At 36.6% G+C, this 22,503-nt stretch overlaps 2 protein-coding genes across 5 annotated transcripts; both read left to right on the top strand.

Annotated features, from left to right (window-relative positions):
• The first annotated feature begins 2,156 nt into the window (after positions 1-2,156).
• On the top strand, positions 2,157-4,459 carry LOC113716595 (uncharacterized). 4 transcript variants are annotated; one of them, XM_072070961.1, is made up of 4 exons: positions 2,162-2,315; positions 2,646-2,769; positions 3,014-3,743; positions 3,996-4,459. In XM_072070961.1, the coding sequence occupies exons 3-4, from the start codon at positions 3,102-3,104 to the stop codon at positions 4,209-4,211; spliced, it is 858 nt and encodes a 285-aa protein (XP_071927062.1). In that variant the 5' UTR covers positions 2,162-2,315; positions 2,646-2,769; positions 3,014-3,101; the 3' UTR covers positions 4,212-4,459. The 4 variants fall into 4 exon arrangements, with proteins under 4 accessions (XP_027096787.1, XP_027096792.1, XP_071927062.1 ...); XM_027240986.2 differs by lacking the exon at positions 2,646-2,769 and having other exon boundaries at positions 2,157-2,315; XM_027240991.2 differs by lacking the exon at positions 2,646-2,769 and having other exon boundaries at positions 2,158-2,311.
• Positions 4,460-12,318: 7,859 nt separating this feature from the next.
• On the top strand, positions 12,319-13,904 carry LOC113715644 (uncharacterized). Its single transcript, XM_027239912.2, has 2 exons — positions 12,319-13,429; positions 13,665-13,904. The coding sequence occupies exon 1, from the start codon at positions 12,550-12,552 to the stop codon at positions 13,351-13,353; it is 804 nt and encodes a 267-aa protein (XP_027095713.1). The 5' UTR covers positions 12,319-12,549; the 3' UTR covers positions 13,354-13,429; positions 13,665-13,904.
• The last annotated feature ends 8,599 nt before the right edge of the window (positions 13,905-22,503 follow it).

The following is a 22,503-nucleotide window of genomic DNA, read 5'->3' as shown; positions in this document are numbered from 1 at the left end:
GGGCACCTTAGACAACGGGGGCAGTTGCCCCTGTCTAAGGATGGCAACGGGGGCAGGGGCGGGTGCCCGCGGGCAACCGCCCTACGGGGGGCTCTCGGGGCGGGGGCAGGGGTTGGGGTGGGGCGTGGGGCAGGGGCGGGGGGGGGGGGAATTTTTTCCCCCGTTTAGAAACGGGATACCCCCGCCCCATCCCCCGCCCTGCCACCCGCAAAAAAAAATTATATATATAATTATATATAATATGTAATTTAATTAGTTATAAACTTATGATAATGATATTATTAGTTAGATGTATTATATAATGTATATTAGTGTATGCAATATAATTGATATTATCAATTATACGAATAATTAGACATGTCTACTAATAGAATTTATTAATTCGTTATACTAAATTTACTAATACATTTATACTAAATTTCTAATTACACTTAATAGAATAACATTTTTTCTCAAAAAAAAAGCACAAACACAATAATGAATTAGTGATTGTATTTGTACCAAAAGTGAAAACTTAACTATTTTAATTGTATTTATTTCATCATGTTGGATTGTATTCAAATAACTATTGTTTGATTGTTTTTATGAGTTTCAATTGTAAAATTACAATGAATAATAACTTGATGATGTGTTGATATTTTAGTACTTGATTATTTATTAAAATTTAACTATAATAAAATTTTATTAACCACGAAAAAAAAATTTTATTAACCCTGCGGGTGCCCCCGGGAGGTGGGGGATGGGGCGGGGGAATTAATAGGCAACGGGGCGGGGGGCGGGAGAGGGGTCCCCCGCCCCGTTGCCATCCTTAGTTCTGTCCTTCATTCTTTTACGCTTGTTGCCCGTTCAGCAGTATAAGTAAGTCGAACTATATAATTTTATATTAGACAGAAAAATGAATATACAAGGTATGATAGACAGACGATTCCGTCTGATGGATTTGATCAATTGGTCTTTCTTTCCTTTTTTTTTTTTTTCTTTTGTTTGTTTTAACCCTAATCACTCAAACTGATGATACATAGCAAAAATATTCTACCTATGGAGGAAATAAAGGAGTTCGTTCTCACAATCTTGTGAAGTTGTAAGCCATCACTACTTTTCAATGTCTATTGAGAATTCTACAATTTTTTAAGCAAAGTTCGAGATTAGTGACGTGACAAATTTATCACACTTAGATTAGTCAAAAGGGCAAAATTTGAGTGAGCAATCGCCATAACAATTTACCTATTAATGTAAAAGATTTGGATTATTATTATTATTATTTGTAAAATGTCATATATGATTGTGAAATGTGTTAAGAGTAGAGGAGGCAAATGTATCTCATCGATCCTAATACAACCATCCTTCCATATTCTGATTTTGTTTTTAAATTATTTTAACATCGGATTCAATTACACCAACATATGGTAGTTTGTATTACTATAAAATTTTTCGATATCTATACATACTATATATAAATAAAGGAAGAGGAAAGTTTTGGTGTAAATAAATTTTTGTCACTTTATATTTTTTCTAAGCTACTCTTGCTAACCATCTAATACGATCAAATGCCAATAATGGTCATGAATTATTTCTAAATAGCTATCTATTTCGGTGAATTTTTGAATATCTATTGTCAAAAATATGAAAACCAATTCTTCTGAAAAATGATACTACAAAATTACTTAAAATTTTAATGATATTTTTCTATTAATGGCACGCACGGAATGCTACTATTTATTACTTCGGTGTGTTTGGGTTGCAGATTTAAAAAAAAAATATTGTTACGCTTTTTCTGAATATATTTTTCAATTACTTTTCTATCTCACATATATCAAATCGTTATAATACTTTTTTATATAAAAAAAATCCACAAAAATGCCATCCAAATGCACCTAAGTTGCTGAAACGAGTCCTTTTTTGATTCACAATGCTACGGCCACACAACAGGGGAGGCTGGATTTTGTTTTGTTTTTAGAAACCCCCCCCCCCCCCCCCCCCCCCGGTTGCTATGAGTTTTGTTTGTTTCACAATGCTACGGCCACACAACAGGGAGCGAACGAAGCGGTTGAGGCTGCCACGCGTTGTTTCATAACGGACCCACGTGGATCGTAGAACATGTATTCCGCTAACAGCTTACACGTTTCAGTGCTCCGCGGACAACATATGGACTGGACATCAAAACAACTCCTCCTACTCACCAATCATATGATCCTAAATTGCTTCTCAATTTCTCCTCTGACCCCAGTAGCTGCAATTTTATTAACACTTATTCCTCCGATCCCTCATTCATCTATCCATCCATCCATCCGTCGTGCTGTTAACTTGCGCAGTGAGTAAGTTGGTCTGGAATCTCAATCCCCTTTTGAGAATTACCTGTTTTTATCAATTATATGGAATACTAGTATGTTGTTGTGAGTCTGTCTTCATATTTGATGTTCCTGTGTCTCATAGTTTGCATGAATTTAGTAGTTCTCGATTATATATATATATATATATATATGATCTGAGTTTATGAAACACGTCATTGGCTTCTTCTAATTCTTCCTTCTTTCTTTCTTTCTCTTTTTTTTTTTTTTTTTTTTTTTTTTTGGTAGTAGTAGTAATCATGCATGCTACTGATTTTGTTCTGGGCCATTTTGATGATACACACATTTTTTTTTTAGTGTAAGCTCCCTCCCTGAAACCATCCGACCCATCTCTCTCCCGTAACGTAATAGCGAGTGGTAAACTTTTGCTCCTACATTTAACGCCTCGGGTAATACACGAATTGATGGGCTATACATACAGGTTGGTTGGGCTCTGCAGTACCTATATATATGTTTGACCCTCGACTCTTTTGGTGTATGTGTTTCCAGACAAGACATGACCTTATATGGTTCTCTGCTGCTGCAACATTTGTTATTGTTGATTGTTCCCCGTTATTCCAGGCCTAGCATTGTTGGTATCCAGAAATGGTAGTCGTTTTGATACGCTTAGAAAAAGGCTTTTTTTTTTCTTTTAATCTTTTTAAAATTTCTTGTTTCTTTGGCAGGGGCTAATTGCGCGAAGAAATCTACCACCACATCACACCTTCCAAAAAAAAAAAACATTTTGGTCCGTCTGCAGAATAGTAACTGAAAATGTCAGGCGTATCAATTGCAGGGGCTCCCCGTACGGAGCACGATCAAACGACAACAACCACGACCTCCGGTTCCGGAACAAAACATCGCCTACAGCAGGCGCCGAAGCCACTACCACAGCAACAGCAGCAGGTGGCAGCGGCTGGAGGAGTAATGGGATCCCTCCGCCTCATAGAGCTCCAATTAGTTGCATTTATTATGGTGTTCTCTGCTAGTGGCCTGGTCCCCATCCTTGACATCGTGTATCCCGCATTCACCACTGCTTATCTAATTGCACTCTCCCGGTTGGCATTTCCATCCCATGGTATAACAACTGGGTCGGAGGAGATATTCCGCGGAAGTCGACTCTTCCGAATTTATGTAGTTGTGGGGACTACTGTAGGCCTGTTTTTGCCCTTAGCTTATGTTCTGGGAGGATTTGCAAGAGGGGATGAGCATGCCGTCCGGTCAGCCACCCCTCACCTCTTCTTGCTCTCATTTCAGATACTCACCGAGAACATTATAAGCGGGCTCTCGTTGTTCTCGCCTCCGGTTAGAGCACTAGTCCCCTTGCTTTACACCGTGAGGAGAATTTTCGTCATCATTGATTGGATACATGACGTCTGGCTTAACAAAACTTTGCCTGCAAATGCTGAATTCCGGGTAATTAATTGTGCAAAGCAATTTTGTGGCTTTTGATTAATTATTAAATTAGTGGTAAGCAAGTCGAGCAGTGCATTGATCATAAACTCAACTCGTGCATAGGTGTGTTTAATTGCGTCGGAGACTATTTGGGAAAAAAATTATTTCAAGTAATTATTTTTTTTATGAATGTAATTGAAAATTGTGTTTACGGTGCAAGTTAAATAGCATTTTGTCGTGATCCTGACAAGTTGCGTTGATTGCTTGTTCCAGGACATCGCATGGTTTTGGTTCGGAAGGGGCCTGGCGGCTGCAAATTTTGTGTATTTCTTCGTCAATCTCTTTTGTTTTCTTATCCCTCGTTTCCTTCCGAGGGCATTCGAGAGGTATTTCAAGGAGAGGGATGAAATACATTCGAAGATTGAAGAAGACAAGCGTTCAGCTGCAATGAACAGATCGCAGCAGGCGGACGGCAAAAAGGCAGACTGAATAAGAGTAGTAGTAGTATAATTAATACTCCCCTACTTAACGAGTTTCTTCCTTCCTGTTATTGCCATTGGGACTCGTTTGTTCCTTCCACTTCCCACCCTCCGCCAATGACTGACATTCTCTTTTCTTTTCTCACTTTTGAAACTATAGAAAACTCGGTTGTGTATTCCAAATTCCCACTTGAATCGGTTGTGTTTCTTTTCTCAACATTTTGGTGCTATTGGATTTTAATCTGTTGGCTTCGCTGATATTATTAGTGATCTCAAGGTGCAAGGTAATGCCATGAAACTTGTCTCCCATCCCATCAATGTGTTGTGTCATTATGCGTGACCTTTTTCTTAAATTCATACGAATTAATACACACCAATCGATTGATCGATGATAGTTCAGTTTCCATCGATTTCTCTAGATGGGGCTCAATCACTCCCAACGCTTTCAAGCACGCACGAAAGGGTCTGTCTACTGCTACAGATATAAACCGTATACTCTTTTTTAAAGTCTTAATAATAATTAATACTAAGAGGATAAACATGAAAACGTGCTGTGCTTCTGTATATCAAGCAGGCGGCAAACATACGCGCTTGGTCTCTTCTCTGGTGTTCTGTGGATTGTGATAACGGATGGCAATTATGATCCCTTCTTCTTGGACTGTGACAGTACGTGCATGTAGGTCCTGATATTTCTGGAGTCACGGATTATAATTTATACTTAAAACCACTTTTAGCACTTCATGAGTTTCCCAGGATAATATCTTCCAAAACCAACCATATTATTAAATTGATCTCGACGCAATTTTTCTTTTTCCTTTTTTCTATAAAAAAAAAAAAAAAAGAAGAAAAAAGACAACGTCCATCCTCAGCCCCGATGGTATTCTAGTTTTTGATCGAAGGGTTGCAATGTGCATATTGCAACAAGTATTTTAGGCTTTGCTTGGGCACATACGCTTGACAAATTGTACCCAGAAAAATAGCTTCCAATGGAAAAAATAGCTACCTAGGATTAACTTCCTATTGCAGACGGGCTACGAGTGCCTAAATGCTAGTGGCTGTACTAAAAGGGCAGAAGATATGTGTGGTGATTTCTCAATTTACCACCACGACAATTTGAGTGTGCGTAAATATGATACAACTGTAATTGCAATGGACCGCCCATTTATTCGGCTGAGAGCACAGTAATCAGTGATGGTAAACGCAGCGCCAAAACCTAAATGGACCGCCCATTTTAAGTGTTTGGATATCAAAATTATTCCAAATAATATTTTGCTTGCATCACAAACACATTTCCCAACTTACTTTTTTATATTTTCAATCACCTTTTTATCTCACATACATCATATCACAAAAAGTGCTATAGTAATTATTCTAAATAATATTTCAAATAATACACTATCCAAACAGTAAGTTGGATTTGCTTTTAGGGTTAATTACATATACTTCCCCTGGAGGAAAAAATGAGAAAAATTGGCAGTCTAAGGTCTTTATCTAATTTCTCCCCTTCTTACTAGCTCCTGATCATCTACAAATAAAAAACATTGTTGACATGAAAGAAATAGTAATTACATTTAGGGTACGTTTGGTTCCCTATAGAATTGGAGTGTAGAATTGGAATTGGAGCTCCAATTTCAATTCTTGTGTTTGGGTACTATCTTTCCTATAGAATTAGAATTGAATTACAATTCTAAATCGATCGAATTCCATAGTTCCAATTCTTTGGCTGGACCAAAGAATTCCAATTCCAATTCCACAACTAAACGGGTCCACGCGCGGATCTAGTATGGGTCAAAAATTAAAATCGGGTCAAAAGATATTGACACCCCTTTCTTCCCGTCTAACTCACCATTTTCCTCAGCCGCTAGGGCTCTGATCTCCACCATCACTTCCACCTGCAATCCTAATACCTTACCTTTCCCACCACCGTCTCCCCCCTGCCTTCCATTTCTCTGGCCACTTCCTTCATCCTTCGCCACTCTCGCCACTGTCCACCCCAAATTTCAGACACATTTAGGGCTTGTGAGACACCCAGGAAGGATAATGCTTGTGAGACACCCAGAGGGATCGAGAATTGCCGAACCAAATTGCACCCAGCAAAGCAAACAAGCCTAGATCTCTCCAAGTCATCATTTCAGGCCTCGATACTGCTCACCATAACCATTCCAGCCTCCGCTCAAACGGGTTAGTCATGTATCTGTATACGTATAATCTACGGACCTCTGAATCCGTTGTTATTTTCGTTTGAATCGATTAGATTTAAGTATTCAAGCTTTCATTTCATCCGTCATATCAGTTCTGAACTAAGATCGGAATCGGGAAGTCGTTCGCGTATTTTTGTATGTTTTAGAAGTTTGTGTTTGGGATCGAATTCGGTTGGAGATTGAAAGTCGTAATTGCAAATTTTTTGTTGGGGCACTTCTATCCGAGTTCTACTGCCATAAGATCTGTGACCGCCTTTTTTCTTTTGCAGTTTTTATCTGGGCCTCCGTAGGCATTTCTGGGCACCTCAGTTCATCTTGAAGCTGCAGAAACTTCCTGGTTTCTTCCCAGATTCCCAACAAAAAGGCGAAAGAGCTGCTTGGTAAGCGTCTTTAACTCTCCCTATTTACATACTTCGCTTATTTTTCTCCTCCTTTCGCTACTCCTGTCTTGTGAGTTAAATTATATTCAAGTCTCATCAAATCTTTCCTTTTGATGAGACTCATAGAAGGCTTTAGAAGGATTCTGATGTTTCTCGTAGCCAATTAGTCTTGTTTTTAGAAAGAAAGCTTTGTCGGGACTTTTCTGTTTCTTTCTTTTGTTGCAGTGTGCTAGAAAATCCTTACCAGCAGAAGCTTTAAGTCACTAGAATAAATTTAGGACATCTCCAAACAATTTTGTGCACATAAGTGATGATCTCAGCAACATCTCCAAATTTCTGTAATTTCGGTCGAGGGATATAAGCCTCGAGTGTGACGTAAAACTTGCCTCTATAAATTTGACAAACATTCTATAGTTATGAAGCTATTTGATTGAATTCAATCAAGAATCTCTGTGTAGCTCCCCTAATTTCTATTTTGATATGTGAAACCATTTTTTTATATTACATAAAAAGCTAACAAATGCATCTTCTTTTCCATATCCAGAAAAACATCCACATCTCCTTATCCTTGCCTATATAAATCCTTTGGTAATACTTTCTATCCCGAGTATCATCCTTTTTTTTTTTTCAATGTTCAAAGAGTTCTTTTTCGAGTCTGTTGACTTAAGATGTATTTTGAAATTATGATATCCTAAAAAATCATTTCTTTACCATAAATAAATCAGATTTCCAACCACTTTCCTTCCCGAAAAAAAAGGGTACCCCATTTGCACATTCGCATTGGTCAAGGCATCACCATGAACCTCCCACTTCTTAAACTCAGTAGAGGCTAACATAAATGCACATATATATGTCCAGAGAGAGAGTTCAACATTCAGGGAGGTAATCGAATATAGATTGGATGCACATATATATATTTTGGTATTCTTTATCAACTGATCATACATACATGTTCATATAATTTTGAAATGGAGCAACAAATTTTTCAGTGTACTTCTGATTTTGTTTTGAGTAGACTATTGCTTGTGCAGTTTTCTAGGGGAGACTTGAATGATGCACTTATCGCCTTTTCTAAATTCAGCTGCTTTTGAATCTTATTCATTATTGGACCTGCTCAATCAACTACATAAATTTTTTATGTTGCCTAATTCAAAATAAATTTCGTCTGCATGCAATTCCGTTTGGATTGCATTTTTCAGGTGGTTTTTTTAATATATTCGGTTAAATTGGTGCTGTGAATCTTCTATAGTAAATTATGGGTGGTCATGGGATTGTTGGAAACTCACAAGTTTGTGGCATTGATGAATTTCAGAGGGGGGAAGGAATGATTACCAGAAGGTTAATTTCAACAAGAGCAAATTGAATATTGATTTGAGTTTTGGCTCTTTTAAGTGTAGAATTCTCCTTACTCATTAAAGAGACTAACATGCTCTCTACAAAATAATTGGTATCTTTGAGGCATAAATATCACTTCTGAATCTTGATGCCTTCTCTTACTGAAAGTTCATTCGACATTTAAGGCAAATCATTTTTTTCTAGTTTTGTTTGAAGACAGCATAAGCAGATAATTGGAATGTCCAGCCATAGTCATAGAACTTAAAATACAGGAATTCTGTTTACCTTTGATGGACATTTCCCTTTATTTACTCTTCAATGATATGAAATCAATGTCCAGCCCAACACGTTTTTAAGTTTAGAGATCGATTGCCTTTCATGACTAGGTGCATATTTGCCTTTCATTTTTAGTTCTATAATGCAGTAGCTATTAAATATGTTCTTAAGAACATGACATTGTGATGTTTTTCTGGTGCATATCTGCCTCAGATATGGCATCTGAAGCAACATCTCAGTCAAAAGGGAAAGGCAAAGGGTATTTCACTTGGACTTCTGAAATGGATCGTGTAATGGGCACCTGTTTTATTGACCAAATGAACCAAGGAAACAAATTGGATGGTAAATGTGCATGGAAGACAGCAGCCTACACCGCAGTAATGAATGCTTTATTCGATAAGCTCAATATATCTGTGACAAAGGCTAATATTATATCTCGTTTCAAGACATGGGAGAAACACTATGACATCCTATACCCACTGCTCCAGTCATGTAACTCTGGGTCTGCGATAATATGGGACTACTCTAGAGGTAGAATTGATGTTCGTGATGAGGATGTATGGAATGCTCGAGTAAGTGAGAATCCAAAAATTCTTCCTTATAGAAAAAAAAATTGTGGTTGAAAATTGGGAGGATATATGTACACTGTTTTCACAAGATCGTGCAAATGGAGAGGGTGCCCAAACTGTTTTTGAGGCTAATGCTGAAACTGAAGTTGAAGAGTCTGCTAATGTAGAGGAATCATTTGAGACTAATTCACGATCTTTAGAAGATGAAGTTATGAATGCACTGCTAGCTCGACAACGGTCAAAATCAAAAGTTTCATCTTCAACAAATGATCGTGGCACAAAGAGAAAACTAACGAGCTCTCAAGTACTTTACAAGGTGTTGGGACGAATGGCAGATTCAGTGGATAAGTACTTAAATTCAGAATGTTCAAAAGTTACAACTAAAATGGTGGAAGACGAGTTATCTAAAATTGAATTGGATAGATTTCAATTGTTGAAGGGTATTGATTTACTTATGAATGACAGGACAAAGTATGACACTTTTTCTGGTCTTCAAGATGACTTAAAAAAGGATTGGCTATTGATGCACATTGGTAATTGATTTTTTTTTTTGGTAATCTCCAGTTGAAGTTGTTTTTGTAGAAGAAGTTGAGCTATTTTCTATTTTGTCTTCTTTTTCACTATTTTCTTCGGTCAGGTAATTTGTGAGTAATTCACTGTCCGATATTCTACCATGTTTTAAGAAATATGCTAGTGTCATTGGGGATTTACTTTTAAGGGCTTGAGGTCCAGTTTTGGTTGGATGCCAATATCTATACCATACGTTGAACAAAAGAAATTGACATAAAAGTGGGAAAAAATAAATTATTAAAGGCACAAATTGGTTTTTACTTTCAAATCTTTAATAAAAATTAGCTAAATGTAAAGAAAAAAATTATTATATAGAAAAAAGGAAAAAAAAGAAAAATTTTATGTAAGCAAATGTTTCATGAAAACAATTCTAATTCCTAATGAATTCTTTTCTCATGCAAACAAAGGATTTGGAATTCCAAATAAATTCCGTATCAATTCTATGCATTTCCCAAACGAAAGAATTGGAATGATTTGGAATTTCAATTCATAGAATTTCAATTCTAATTCTATAAAACCAAACGCACCCTTAGAGCTGGAGCGCTCAGCAAAAATTAGTAGCAGACTTAGGCCTCGATAGTAACCGACTCTCCTCTCACATAATAGAACAGGCATTGGGATTTTCGCAACATATACATGTTTTAAAGTTAACCTTTGAATAAATATCCGAATCATTTAAAGTTCAACTTTGAATAAAACTCTATATAAAAAAAAATTTCTTTTTCGCTACATGAATAGTTTCTCATTTTATTTTTAAGAAAATATCATAAGATGAAATTGTTTTTCTTTCTTTTATTTCTTTTTCTCTTTCTTCTCTCTTTCGTCATTCCCAACAGAAAATTCCATTTCAACGAAAATTTTTGTTTTGAGTTTGTAATTGCATATTTTTATGTGAAGATTTAAAAGGCATCAAAAACTAATTTTGATTTTTTGTATGATGCCACGTGTCACACATTTTAATTGATGATTATTAACCATGTCACAATTTCATCTTAAGATATTTTCTTGGGAATAAAATGAGAAACTAGAAAGGAAAGAAGAAAATCCAAAATTAAAAGAATTGAAAGGCTAAAAAAAATTGTATTTTAGGAAAGTGATTTGAATATTTTTTTTAATCATTTAAGGAGAAGATAGATCTCTGCAATTCATTTTTTTTTAATTTCAATCATTAAGGTGAAGATTTTTGTGAGAAAGAGAAAGAATTAAATAAAGAAAAAAACGAAAAAGAAATAAAAGAAAGGAAAACAAGGTAAATGAAAAGTCAAAATAATATAAGGGCAATTTTGTCCTATAGGGGGCTAAGTGAGCAAAATTAAAGGTTAGGAGATAAACTGAAAAATTGGGTATACTTTAAGGGGATTAAATGTGATTAACCCAAAAAAAAAAAAAAATTTCCCCGGCAAGCCGCTGGCCCAAATCCCCCACCCGACCCAACTTTTTATTTGCGTTGGTTTTGCTCTTTTTGTTTGTTATTTTTTTTAATTTAAAAGAGCTATCGCTCCAACAGTCATTATATGCCGTCAATTTTGCAATCTTTGTCTAATTCAACTTAGCTGGGAAGGGTTTGATTGGATTGGATAGTAAATTAGGAAGAGTTATAAATAAGAGATTTTAAATTCATATTTTTTGTCTTGTTTGGATTGTAATTTTTTGAAGTTTTTGTATAAAATATATTATAGCGATTTGATATATGCGAGGTAAAAAGGTAATTAAAAATGTGTTTATAAAAAATATAAAAAAATTTTGACGAAAAAATGACTTTCCAAACAAAATTATTAATTTAGAAGTAAACTTAACTTCTGACACGTTATCCCACCCATATAGTTTTCTTAAAAAAATACCCAAAAACAATCACGTGAGCATAATACACTTCAAAACTTATTATAACATAAGTTCAGAACACATTTTTGTTCAGAACAAATGAAACCTCTTTGTTTCTTCAATTTGCAAGTTTCTTTATATTTCCGTGGACATTCCTTCCTCACTTGTCCGGCTTTTTAATGCACGCCAACTTTAACTTCTTGACCTCAAATAACCTAAAAAAAATAGTTAGCAAAGAAATTAAAAGAGACAAAAGCTAACGAAAACTAAAGAGTGCTACACCAGCCTGCTACTATCATGAATGCAACGCAGGGTCGGAACTTGGGACTATTTGGAGTTGTGATAACTTAATAAAAAATAAGTTTTTTACCTAATAATATATTTTTAAGTATATTATTTGAATTACATATTTTAATATATACTTATTTTATTGAATAGTATGTAATTTTAAATTTTTAAATGTACTTATATCCTTATTTACTTCATAATATAGGATTAAATAATTAAATTTAATATTTTATTTTTAAAACACAAAAATTATTCTAAAATTAGTTATTTTTGGAGGTGTTTTTGAAAAATTTTGCTGTAGTAAAGTTTTTAAAATATATTTTAGAATATATTTAGAAAATACTTTGAAATATTTAAAAGTAGAAGAGTTTTTAAAATATTTAAAAAATTTAAACTAATTTTTAGATTATTTTAAAAAAATTATTATATTTAAAAAACTAATTTTTAAAAAACACTCCAAAAACAGGGTCCAAACTTTGGCGAATTCAACAAAAAAAAAAAATTTTCCACTCCTAGTTTCATTGAATGATACTCATCAAACGCTTCAACAGCAGTGCTTTTAGCACCGAAAAGTGTACATTATTGTTTTTACCAACCAAGCCCCGGTCCAAACCTAACACTATATAAGAAATTGTAGCCCCACGCTCGATCTCCCAGGACTCCCCTTCCTTCTCGTTTCTCTCTCTGGTCTACCGTGGCCATCAAGAAAATCAAACCCTACCTTCCTCCAGCACCCCCGACCCCACCCCTATCGCCTTCCCCTCTGCCCCTTCCCACCACAAAACCCCCTCAATCCCCCAACCCAAAAAGCCTTTCTCTCTCTACATAGCCCTTTTACCATCTATGACCATATCGTTTCCGTGATACCCTTTAGATCTTTTTTGGCCAAAAAAGAGAGAAATGTGAAAATGCGGAACAAGGGTAAAGTCCATCCTTCCCCGTCATCTTCTTCCTCCTCTTCGTCTCATTCCTCCCACCACAACAACAAAGATGCTTTATCTGTTCTAAAACTCTTGCCTGCTGCTATTCTTGCTATAGCAGCAGTCCTTTCTCTCGAGGACCGCGAAGTATTGGCTTACATGATCACTAGGTCCATCAAGACTACCAACCCATCAGCTCTTGTCGATGAAAAATCCAAGAAAAACTCCAAAAAATCAGCAAATACCGGTGCCCACCTCCACAAAACTACTCCTTTGTTTGACTGCGAGTGCTTTGATTGTTACACTAGCTACTGGTTTAGGTGGGATTCTTCACCTAACCGGGAGCTTATCCACCAAGCCATAGAAGCCTTCGAGGAGCACTTGAATAACGGCGAGCAGTCCAAGAAGGGGAAGAACAAGAGAAGAGACAAAATGGGCCGGCGTGGGACTCAGAAATTAGTGGATTTTCCGCTGCCCGAAGCAGGAAATGGATCGCCGGAGATTCAAGAGAGTAGCTCTTCTGTGCCGCAAGATGAGGCTTTCTCGCCGGAGTCATCAGCTGGGGTATTGGTGCCTGAGAGTGGAGATACTGGTGAAGCGGCAGCGGCGGCCCTGATAGTGGTAAAAGAGGAGGAGGAGGATGTGGTGACGGAGGCTGCGCCGGAGACGGCTATAATTGTGAGAGGAGCGGCGCCGGCGAGCAACCACAAAGGACTAGCTAGAAAAGTGTTGCCGGATGTGTTGGGACTGCTGAATTCGCGTTTATGGAGTCTTTGGAGTCCGAATGTATAAAGAAAAGAAAAAGGAGGAGGAAGAAATCTCTTCTTCTTTTCTATTATGATTATTATTTCGAGGAAAAGGAAATGTGGTAGGCAAAATTCCTTCTCGAGTCGAGTATATAAAAATTTTCGGACTTTAGTAAAAAGATGCTCCTCCTTTCACGAGCCATTTGTTTATTCTCTTGTCAAAATACTACTGCTACTACTTAACAAGAATCTGAGCTAAAGTGGTGTGTTCTTGGGCTGGCCAAGAATCATATTAATAATTTTTCCCGGTTGCAAATGGAAATGTGGCTGAATTCTCTTTTCTGTTTTTCTCCGCAGGAAATTTCAAGTTTTAGCTGCTGCTACTGCTTCTTTGAGTAATCAATAATTATTATTATTAGTACTCGCTACTTAGGTGGACTACTTCATCATGGACTCTGCTTGCATACCTGTTTTCAGTCCTTCTTGTGCATTGAAGTCTTTGCTTAGTAGCTAAGCATTACGAAAATGTTGGTGAAGACATAATAGGTACTTTTGATGGGCCAATGAAATGTGACGTTTCTGTGCTTCTCCTGTCAATTTTTTGCTTTTTGGGTGTTATAATTTGCACACTTTTAATTGTGAGTTCAGGGTGGCCTAGCAGCAGCCAACGTACTCCTCCGTATTACATATGGATTATTTTATTTGGTGGCCAAAAAGTAATACTAGTAGTTATGTATGGCTAGTTTGGGGGTTGAGGATAGAATAGGAAAAAAGAAGAGAAAAGAAAGGGTAAAAAAAAAAAAAAAAAAAGGAGATTTTAATATTTTGGGAGTTTAAGATGGAAATGGGATGATCAATTTTAGATGTCATTAAAATCTTAGTTTGAAGCCATTCAAGAACAGAGTTGGTATTTTACAAAGCTTTCGAAGTTACAGCAGTAATAAAAATGCCATTCAATTTCGGCTCTTTCCATTCTTCCTCCTGTTCTGAAGGAGCTCGCAAATAAAGGAAAAGTAATGGAACTAATATTTTTTTTAAATTTGTGTTTTCTTTTTCCCCTTGGCATACACAACAGTTTGGGTGTAGAATCATAGTAAATAGTTTGGGATATTTCTTTTTACGGGTAATGACTAATGATTAATGCCATAAATATTATTCTTTATACCATAATGATTAATAAACATGGGAGGCCCAATAATTGACTCGAGAGTTTGAACATGTAAAATGGCATTTATTGCTATTTGCTGCTGCCCTTAACTTGAGGAGCTCAGCGTTTGGATTTGGTAATTTTACAAATAATACACATTTGATGAATTTTCTCTCTGCATCATCATCATCATCATCATCATCATCATCACTGATTGATTGTACTATTAGGAACTCGAATGTGGAATTTTGGGAACCACTGGCCAATGGCTCAGCGGCCACCAGAGAGGGACTTAAGTCCCTCTTTGGACTGTCAGTGAGGGTTCAAATCTCACCAATAGCGAAAAAAATTCAAAAATTGTGCCATAGTACTCTCTTGGTCTAGTTTGGTCTGTATACCCGCTAGCCCCTACAACAGCCTCCTTAGGCTCTCCCTCCCCTAGATTAGGATAGAGTAGTTGGGTCTGTATATCCGCTAGCCCCTACAACAGCCTCCTTAGGCTTCCCCTCCCCTAGATTAGGATAGAGTAGGTTATACAAATGTATCGTGGCTAAAAAAAAAAAAAAATTTGTGGAATTTTGGAGAGTTAACTATTACTTAGTACTTCGCAAGGGAAGAAGAAGAAAGTGGTGTCAATTAATGATTCTGATAGATCTTTTTGGTTCTTGAGAAATTTCGAGAGAGAGGGAGCAGACAAATATGTGGCAAAATGCGCAGATATACTACACCACACCATCCCAAGTAAAAGCTCGTTCGCTGAGCTCCCTACTGGCTGCAGATGTAAGTAAGTAATGTGGGTGACTAGACCAGCTTAGTTTCTTCGGAAGACAGGATCAAGAAAAATGCAGATACACTCTCCTACCAGTGCTAGTATCGTGATTGATGGGACTGGAAATTACACTACACTACACTACTCGACTGGTAGTTTTTTTTCTGGGTTTTGATGGAGAGGTCCTTCCGTCCGGTTAGCTGTTGGCTGTTGACACCGAGACAGCATTATTGGATACGGTAACAATAATTTATGCGTACGCTACAGTGGGTGCATTATTAGTACTCAAGGGGAGGGTGGGGCGGCCCAGTGAGTGAGGAAGATGGCTTTATCCAAATGGTTAGTTTGACACACACGCTGCCCTTTTTGGCGCTGTGTGTTCTGATTCCTTCCTGCGATTGGTTTGGGTAATAAAAAAAAATACACACGCAAGTTGTAGGCAGCAGCGCAAAAAGGCTTGACTAGGGGCTTTTCCGGTGTTGAAACTGGGGAGAGGAGACGATGATGGAGACCAGAGCCAATCTCTCAATCCGCTAAAGCACCAGCATCCGCCTCACTTTTTGGGGCTCCCTGTGGACAATCATCATGAATTCTTTTTTGTCCTCGATGGTGGACAATCACGATTAACATACAACACTGTGACGCGTGGAAAGCAGGCCTAAAATTTTGCCACCTGGATTTTGAAAATATGAACACCTGAAATTATTCTCACAGGTGATGAAAAAGGACGAGGCGGCGGGCACTACAGGTTGACCTCTGGCCGTGATTTGACCAAAATAAAATCGAAGATTCAAATTGCACATCGATTTTAACGTCACGTGCGCGTGTCTGGGACTCATAAAATTTTATTTTATATTTATAAGTTGTTAGAAGTGAGTTATATCATGTGAAATAAATATTACTCCCTCCGTCCCGTTTTCTTAGTTTTGGTCTTTTTTTCACACAGATTAAGAAAGTGTAATTAATTTGGTTGGAAACATAAATTTAGATTAATAATTTCCTAAAATACCCTTATGCTAATCAATGTAGTCAATGTATTCAATGTATTGGAAAAACTCAATGTATTCAATGTAGTGGGTTAGTATTTAATAACAATGTATTAATAACAAGATATTTAATAAGGGTATTTTAGACAATTTGAAAGATTACTACATTTCTTAATGGGAAAGTGGACTATAATTTGGGACGGACGAAAAAGGAAAACAAGACTAATAAAGTGGGACGGAGGAAGTATTTGAAATAATTCTTGTAACACTTTTTTATGATATAATGTATGCGAGATTAAAAAAAATGATTGAACAGATAAAAATATTTGTTAAAAATTATATCTGTGTTGCAAGCAAATAATTTTTAGCCAAATAATCACTGTCCAAGCACGCTCATTAATTTTCCTGACTATCATTTGGGCCCTGATCCTTCATATAAGTAGTCCTCGGTTTAATGCAAGTTGTCAATACGGAGCTAATTAGCCATACTCCATTTAATGTAAGAATATTTTAGAAAGATGCTAGTGAGTTAGATTTATTATTCTAACAAAATTAACTAACTATTATTAAATTATATGAATCTATCAAAATGAAATTGAGGGAGTAGTTGTGAATTCACTCCTATATTTTCGTCGCAATATTACCGGATTAGCACCTTTGCCTACTAGATTTGGTAATAGCACAAGTTGGGAAGCAAAGGGCAGCTTGAATTGTGTCTTTGCACAGGCAAATTTCATCTTTTTTTTTTTCCTCGTAAATTTTATTCTACACAATTTTTAATCACATTTTCACTTCACGTATATCATAATCTAAAAAAGTGCTATAGTAATTTTTCTTTAAAAACTTTTCAAAAAAAATGCAATTTAGACATCACATCCTAAAAATTGTTATAGTAATTTTTCTTTAAAAACTCTCAAAAAAGGAGCTGTACGAGCCCTCTTTTCACACGACTCACGGCTGGAGCAACGCCGGTGGTTCAATCTATGTACCCTCGTATTATTATAAAATGTTACTATAAGGCTACTGTATTAATTATTGCCTGTTTGGTGGCGGTCTCCCTTTCCCCTCTGCCCTTTACCCTTTTTAGCGTGGAAATTGGAAAAGTTAATGATCCTGATTACTTGCTGCCTGCTGTTTGGTAAAATTCTTTCACCATTTTCATTTCCAACCCAAAAATTCCTATGGATGCACCCTCATTGATTATCCTCTTTTACATATGTATATATATATATATATATATATATATATATATATATAAGGATACGTATATATAAAAGGATAATTCAACTGGCCTTGGTCCCTATCCTTTTTGTTCGCTCGTTACTGACACCTCTGCAGATGCAGTCCCATAAAGAGTAGCCAAATTTGCATAAATTGAATTGTGTGGGACAAAGATTATCCCCCACTGTTTTGTATGCTTTGTCTTGTGAGGGACAGAAATTAGGGCATCACACAATTCTGAATCCAGCGATCGATGTCAACCTCATTTACTCCAAATTCTTTCTTGAACCGGCCCAAGAGCTGAAAAAAAAAATATTTTCTCGTGCATTTATCCCCACATTTTGTACGGGTAGCCTACCTGGCTGGGTTCAGTCTTCTATTCCACCTGGCTGGGTACAGTCTAAGAGTGGTAATTGTTGTTCAACAAAGAGATGGTACTAGTGACTCAGTAGTGTGTTTGGATGGAATATTATTATTAAAAATAATTGCTAGTACTTTCTTTCTTTTTTTTTTTTTGGGGGGGTAATATGATGTATCCGCGATTTAAAAATTGTTGAAATGCATTTTTATGATAAAAATAAAATGATATTCGTAAAAATTTGAGTATGCAAACACAGAATGAATGATTGCATACTTTGCTCTACAGAGATGGAATACAATACAGAAGGAGTGTTAATGGGGGCAGCACTTGATGACGTTGAAGCAGTAGTAATAAATAAGTGCATATTGATATGGATGGCTACGTGTAGCGGTTGGTTGGGGGCCTACAGAAGGCATCTCGAATTATTGTCCATCAACAGAATATTGAGGAGCGGCCCAGCAGTTGGTAATGTTCAGATTGGACGTTTTGGGCTTTGCGGTCACAACAAAGGTAGTCCCTCAGTCATTAATAATACTAATAAAAAAAAAAAAAAAAACCATCTGGAAATCGCAATGCACGGTAATTTTATGCCAAGTTTGAACAAGTTTTATGGGCATATTTGGTAAATAATTTTTGGTCAAGTTTATCTGCTATAAATTTTTTAACAATTATAGTTATAATAATTTCAAAAAAGTTCTCAAAAATTTTAAATTATATACTTCAAAATATTTAAAAATTTTACACACTTTATAAATTTTTTTTACAGCTTTTACAATAAAATTTTAGATAAACATCAAAAAAATTCATTTGTCAAACGGGATCTATATTAGTTGCCAGGCTCAGTCCTAGTCCTTTCCTCAATCTAATTCAGGGTGTCTTTTTTTAAGTGAATGAGAGGATGGAGCGCTAGAAACTTTTTTTTTTTTTTTTTTTTTTTTGGATAATTGCGGAAACCTCTTCCCTGAGGTTTCTTTCAGTAGCCCTCACCTCCCCTATAATTTATAAAATATCACTAACCTCCCATAGGAACTAATTGGGGCCTATTCCTATCAAAAGATTGTATGAATTTACCTAGCTACCCCAATTATTTGTGATTATCTGTTGAATGAATTTTACAAAAGAATGAATGTTGCTTGTTAACAAATTGATGAAGCAAATAAGCTAATTAATTACTAATTAAACAAATTGAGTAACTAATTAAACTACCTTATAAAAAAATTGATAGTGGAAAAGTATGTTGACTGCTACATTTAGAGCTCCTGCCCTTGCCACTGCAACTGGCATTTCCTTTTGATTATTGAGGAAGAAGGCAGTTGTTGTTGAGATTGTAGTATTGTTGCTGTGAATGTTCTTTTTCGGGACCATCATACCATTGGAAATACTTGCATTTTGCATCCAAAAAAAAAAAAAAAAAAAACTTGATTGTAGGTGCAATATTTGTTCCTTATCGTGAAGGATGTTAGAGAGTTCTATGATTCTCCCCTGTGGCTGGAAGCAGCCATGCTTTTTTCTACAACACTTCACTTCCAACTACCAAACTAAAGTCAAGGAAACCAGATGTGTTACCGACAAAACCAGCTGTAGAAGTATATTGCTAAACCAGACCTCATTTATAAGCTCGTGCAAGTTCAAATCTCATTTAACCGTTTAATTAGTCATTACATTTACCTGCTGCTTAAGCTGTTGCAGGTGCATTGGAAATGGTTTGCACTTATACCCCCTGAAATCTATTGATCCTTAATAGGATTTGTTCTTCCTTTGCTAATACTATTAGGCAAACAAGATGAAGGAAAAATCTGGCACAAATTTCTCATCTCATTCCTTAAAACAATTTTTTAACGAGACTCTTTCTAGTTTGGACAGAATCTACAACAGATTCCTTAAGTTCAGGGGTGGTCAATGCAATTTCTTAAATCAAAAGGGAGGTGAGTGCTACTGTCAGAAACCTCACGAGAGATTTCCACAACTTCCCCCCCCCCTTTTTTTTAAGGGTGCGGATACATCTCCCAGCATTAACGTAGGCGGGCGGGTGTTTTCAATTTTTTCCCGTCTTTCTCTTTTCACCCTGCCTCATCTTTCTCAGTATCTCGTCAACCGTCCTTGCCACTTGGCTGGACAGTTTTGGTTCCACTTGGCTAACATCCATAATTTAGGATATTTTCGAGATGGGAATATCAAATACTCCCTCCGTTCCATTTTGATAGTCTTGTATTCCTTTTTCATCTGTCCCAAATTATAGTCCACTTTCCAATTGAAGAATGTAGTTGTATTTTAATTTTTCTAAAATACCCTTATTCAATGTAAGTAGTTGTTATTATAAACCTATCCTATGTAATGAGAGTTGATTCTTTTTTTACCATCAATTCAAGTTCCAATAAAGTTGTACCATATTTAAGGTGAGGGTATTTTAGGAAAATAGCAATTTAAATTTACCTTTCCAACAAAATTAACTATTTTTTCTTAAACTGTGTGAAAAAAAAAATAGAACTATCAGAGTGGGACGGAGAGAGTACAATGTATGACAAATAATTTGGTTCTACTTCACGGCGGTCATGGGTTTTGGGTCCTCTTGACTGTGCTTTTTCTAGAATTATTCAATATGCTCTGAGACTATATTATCAACTTTTATGAGAGTATCAATTAGGTTTTGTATCTAGTAAATAAGGTTAATATTATATTAATTAAAAGACCACTGCATTCCGACTTTTGCATTTAACAATTGAGTTTTAAGGATACATTTTGTAAACATCTCTGCCCGCCTTTCGTTTTTACCTTTTTTTTTAAATATTTATTTTGGGTGAAGTTGGTATGCAAACAATTTAGTTTATACAAACATCCCCCAAAAAGACGTGGAGAAGCTGCTAGGATGCCTGCCAATTATATGTCAGGTCTTGCTCAAGTAAATTTCTTGTCCATACTCGAGAGTATAAAAGTTGACGTAGCAATTCTTTTTTTTTTTTTTTTTTTTTTCTCTGATCACGAGTCACGACAACATTCTTATAACTTATTCCATTATACACTGCAGGAAAGAAATACAAAAAAAATTGTGCCACTGGACTAAAAGAATATTTTGACACGTCCATTGAAAATTTTCACTGCAAATAAAAGACACTCAATCAGTTTTAATGGCCGGTGAGCTTAAAACTGGGTGGTCATGACGTTGCAAGTCCAAGTGGCAGTGACATTGCATCTTCCATGGAACCTCATGCATGCAAAAGAGGGATCCAAAAGTCAACAAAAGCCATGCTTGTTTTCCTCAAGACTTGGCAGCCCACGATTCTGAGTTCCCACAGCCATAATCCACCCAAACAAGACCAGCCGAAGTTTCAAGTTATTGACGCAGAGGCACAACACCTCTCTCTATCCCTCCCTCTCTTTCTGTACGGACGGACCTATCAGAATTCAGTCCGCCGAGTTGGAGCCCAACAGAGCCGTGGAATTACCCTTTTGGGATTTCTCCTTTGTCTCCTCCCCTCCTCTCCTCTCCTTTTTTTGGCGTTTGACGCTCCCTTAACAGGATCAGAAACTTTTCTCTTTCATTTGTTTTCTGATGAAACGTTATTATTATTATTTTTTTTTTTTGTGGATGCTAGCGTAATGACGTGGTCATGTTCATCACCACTTGTTCTATGGAATTTCCTGTAGCATTAGAAACGGGGAAGAAAATTTGTACTTTCAGGGATACCATCCGGTTTGGCTAAGCTGTGCTACTGCTACAAGGGGAGATGAGCTTCAGAATGCCTAATCAACTTACTGAAGATTTAGAAACAGCAGCAGTATTTGTTATTGCTAAAAAATGATGTTAATTTGTCATCAATACTTCGGTACCTTCTTCTTCTTTTTTTTTTTTTTTTTTTGTGGCTAAATTAATACCACTTCTACTACTCAGGCAGCATTACGTAGTTTTGGCACTTACTTACAGAAGTGCTAAAAACTATTTCAATCCTTAATTTCTACGAATTAAAATGCTGGAAAACCATGAACCACAAGTCCTGCGGCCAAGACACGACGTGAACTTGCATTTCCCTCCAGGGCCAAGTAATAGGAGTGGTCGTACACACTAAATGTGTCTACCCAAAACCGCAAACCTTATGAATGTCGGTCACATGAATGAATAAATAAAATTGTAAAATGCAGTTACAATTTTGAGGTTGAGATGCCGTCGAAAATCCACGTACTGAAGAACTAGAAACCACAACCGCAGGGACGATCCGATAATATGCAGGCAGGAGCAAGTGCGACGTGGCTGTTGTTACATCTGCGTAACATATTTATCACCCAAATCATTTCAACTTGTAATGCAGCAATGCCATATCATTACTGCCTTATTTACTATTCAATTCTCCAATAATTGGTGCAGGCCTCTCTCTCTACAAATTCTTCAGGTTCAGGGTGTTATGCAGACTCACTCTTTTTAACTTATGATCGATGGATGCAGTACCCTAGTGTTATTGGCTTAGTGGGCATCGATCATCAAACCGCATTTGCCCTTTGAGGGTCTCAATCAAACAATGCTTTCGACCGAATCTCAAGTGCTCTCCAGAAAGGAGACCGGATCTTTTAATTATGCGTACTAGACTCGTATGAATGTACTATCTTCTAGCCTCTTAACCTGTTGAATGCGTTTTTCCGAGTAAGTACTGTTTGATAATGACATGAGCAAGAGACATCCTACGTGGTTCAAATATGCGTGCGGGTTTTAGTACAAAGAA

The sequence above is a fragment of the Coffea arabica genome, chromosome 11c (genome assembly GCF_036785885.1).
Source record: "Coffea arabica cultivar ET-39 chromosome 11c, Coffea Arabica ET-39 HiFi, whole genome shotgun sequence".
Classification (NCBI taxonomy): domain Eukaryota; kingdom Viridiplantae; phylum Streptophyta; class Magnoliopsida; order Gentianales; family Rubiaceae; genus Coffea; species Coffea arabica.
The sequence above is the reverse complement of the archived record's forward strand: the minus strand, read 5'-3'. Positions and strand labels throughout refer to the sequence as shown.